Source organism: Cibotium barometz, chromosome 45 (assembly GCF_041138505.1).
Source record: "Cibotium barometz isolate CiBa-2024 chromosome 45, ASM4113850v1, whole genome shotgun sequence".
NCBI lineage: Eukaryota > Viridiplantae > Streptophyta > Polypodiopsida > Cyatheales > Cibotiaceae > Cibotium > Cibotium barometz.
The window spans coordinates 24,699,587-24,701,429 of NC_141090.1; the positions used below are offsets into that span (position 1 = coordinate 24,699,587).

The 1,843-nt window shown below is 48.1% G+C and overlaps 1 protein-coding gene across 1 annotated transcript; it reads left to right on the plus strand.

Moving 5' to 3' along the window:
• Positions 1-226: 226 nt before the first annotated feature.
• LOC147612563 (germin-like protein 9-1) lies at positions 227-1,040 on the plus strand. The gene has a single exon (XM_086782812.1). It carries the CDS (start codon positions 627-629, stop codon positions 906-908), a length of 282 nt encoding a protein of 93 aa, XP_086638938.1. The 5' UTR covers positions 227-626; the 3' UTR covers positions 909-1,040.
• Positions 1,041-1,843: the final 803 nt, after the last annotated feature.

Genomic DNA, 1,843 nt, shown 5'->3' on the forward strand with positions numbered 1-1,843 from the left:
GTACATAAACTAAGTGCTATATGAGTGCACACGCTGCCGACCGGCCTAACGTGTTTTCTTGTGCCGCTCACCTTCCAAGTGGCGATATTGGAACACCTGCCGCCTACTGGAGTCTCTGGAACGTCCGCTTTCTACAATGCGCTCTCTCTGTCTCTGTGTGAGCGCTGCCAAAGCCTACATATGGCCACGCGATAACATAGGTCTCAAAGCCATCGTGTGTGCGACAATATTCAATCCTCCCGCAGCAGCATAGTTGTGTGTGTCCAATAACATTCAATCCTCCGCAGCATGGCCATGTTCTCTTATGCCTTGCTCATGTGCCCAGCCGCGTTAGCGTTGGTGGTGCCCCAGATGGCGGGCGCTAGCGACCCGGAGCTAACCACGGTCTTCTCAGTGCCCACGGGGATGAACGCTAGCATGTTGGATGACAACTTCTTCACTTTCACGGGGGGCCCAACGCGGCCGCCGGCGCCTTCAAGCCCATCAAGGCCTTCGCGGACGCCTTCCCGGCACTGAGCGGCCTGGGCATCTCCGCCGCTCTCTTGGAGTTCCAGCCGGGGTCCCAAAACACCCCCCACACCCACCCGCGCGCCACTGAACTCTTCTACGTAGTCGATGGCAGCATCATGGTGGGCCTGGTCGACAGCGCCGGTCACTTTTTCAATCAGACGCTTCAAAAGGGCGACCTTTTCGTTTTTCCCAAGGGGCTCGTGCACTTCCAGGTGAACCCCAGCTCTTACAGCGAGGCCTTCGCCTTGGCCTCATTCAGCAGCTCCAACCCTGGCACCGTCTCCCTCCCCGCCACTCTCTTCGGCTCCGGCATCCCTTCCGCCGTCCTCTCCCAGGCCTTCAAGGTCTCTACCGACACCGTCGTCCAGCTTCAGGCTCCCTTCGCCACCAAGAGCTGAACTGTTCGAAAGAACTAGCCGGAGCTATAATGAATGGATGCCCACTAATTATCATTTGCAGAATTATTAAATGAATGCCAAATGCCTTCAAAAGTGCCATGTACTTTTGTTCTCCCTTGGTGAGCTCTCAACTTTGGGGGCTTTAGTAATTAGCGTTAGCACACACAAAAATGGTGTGCCATGCATTTTTCTACTCCCTTGGTGAGCTCTCAACTTTGGGGGCTTTAATAATTAGGGTTAGCACACACAAAAATGGTATCCAATCAAAAGAATTCTTAAGTTTTATTTTGATGAACTGTAGTCCAGACAATATTTTTGTGACACACAAATGTCAGTCATCCTAACAAATGGATGCCCACTAATTATCATTTGCATAATTATTAAATGAATGCCAAATGCCTTCAAAAGTGCCATGTATTTTTCTACTCCCTTGGTGAGCTCTCAACTTTGGGGGCTTTAATAACTAGCGTTAGTCCACACAAAAATGGTGTCCAATCAGAAATGGTGTGCCATGCATTTTTCTACTCCCTTGGTGAGCTCTCAACTTTGGGGGCCTTAGTAATTAGGGTTAGCACACAAAAAAATGGTGTCCAATCAAAAGAATTCTTAAGTTTTATTTTGATGAATTGTAGATTTCCATGCAATAAGTTTTATTTTGATGAATTGTAGATTTCCATGCAATCTTCAGAAGCTTTTCGGCACCTCTCTCTGCTCAACATGTCAAGCGCTTTCAAATTTCATGATAAGTTCATTAGCAAGGCTAAAGTCAAAGCATCACATCTTTGCCCACAGTATATACGCAAGAACTTTAGGCAAAATGGGCTGCCGCGGGGAGCAAAACCGAATTCACTACTGGGTAGCAACAGTTAGCTACTACACTGTAATTTTGTTGCTACACTATTATGGAAATTTTCAAAGAGTTATTAAAGATTGAT

Coding starts and splice junctions, on each gene's coding strand:
- LOC147612563 (XM_086782812.1), top strand. CDS start 627: ATGGTGGGCCTGGTCGACAGCGCCGGTCACTTTTTCAATCAGACGCTT.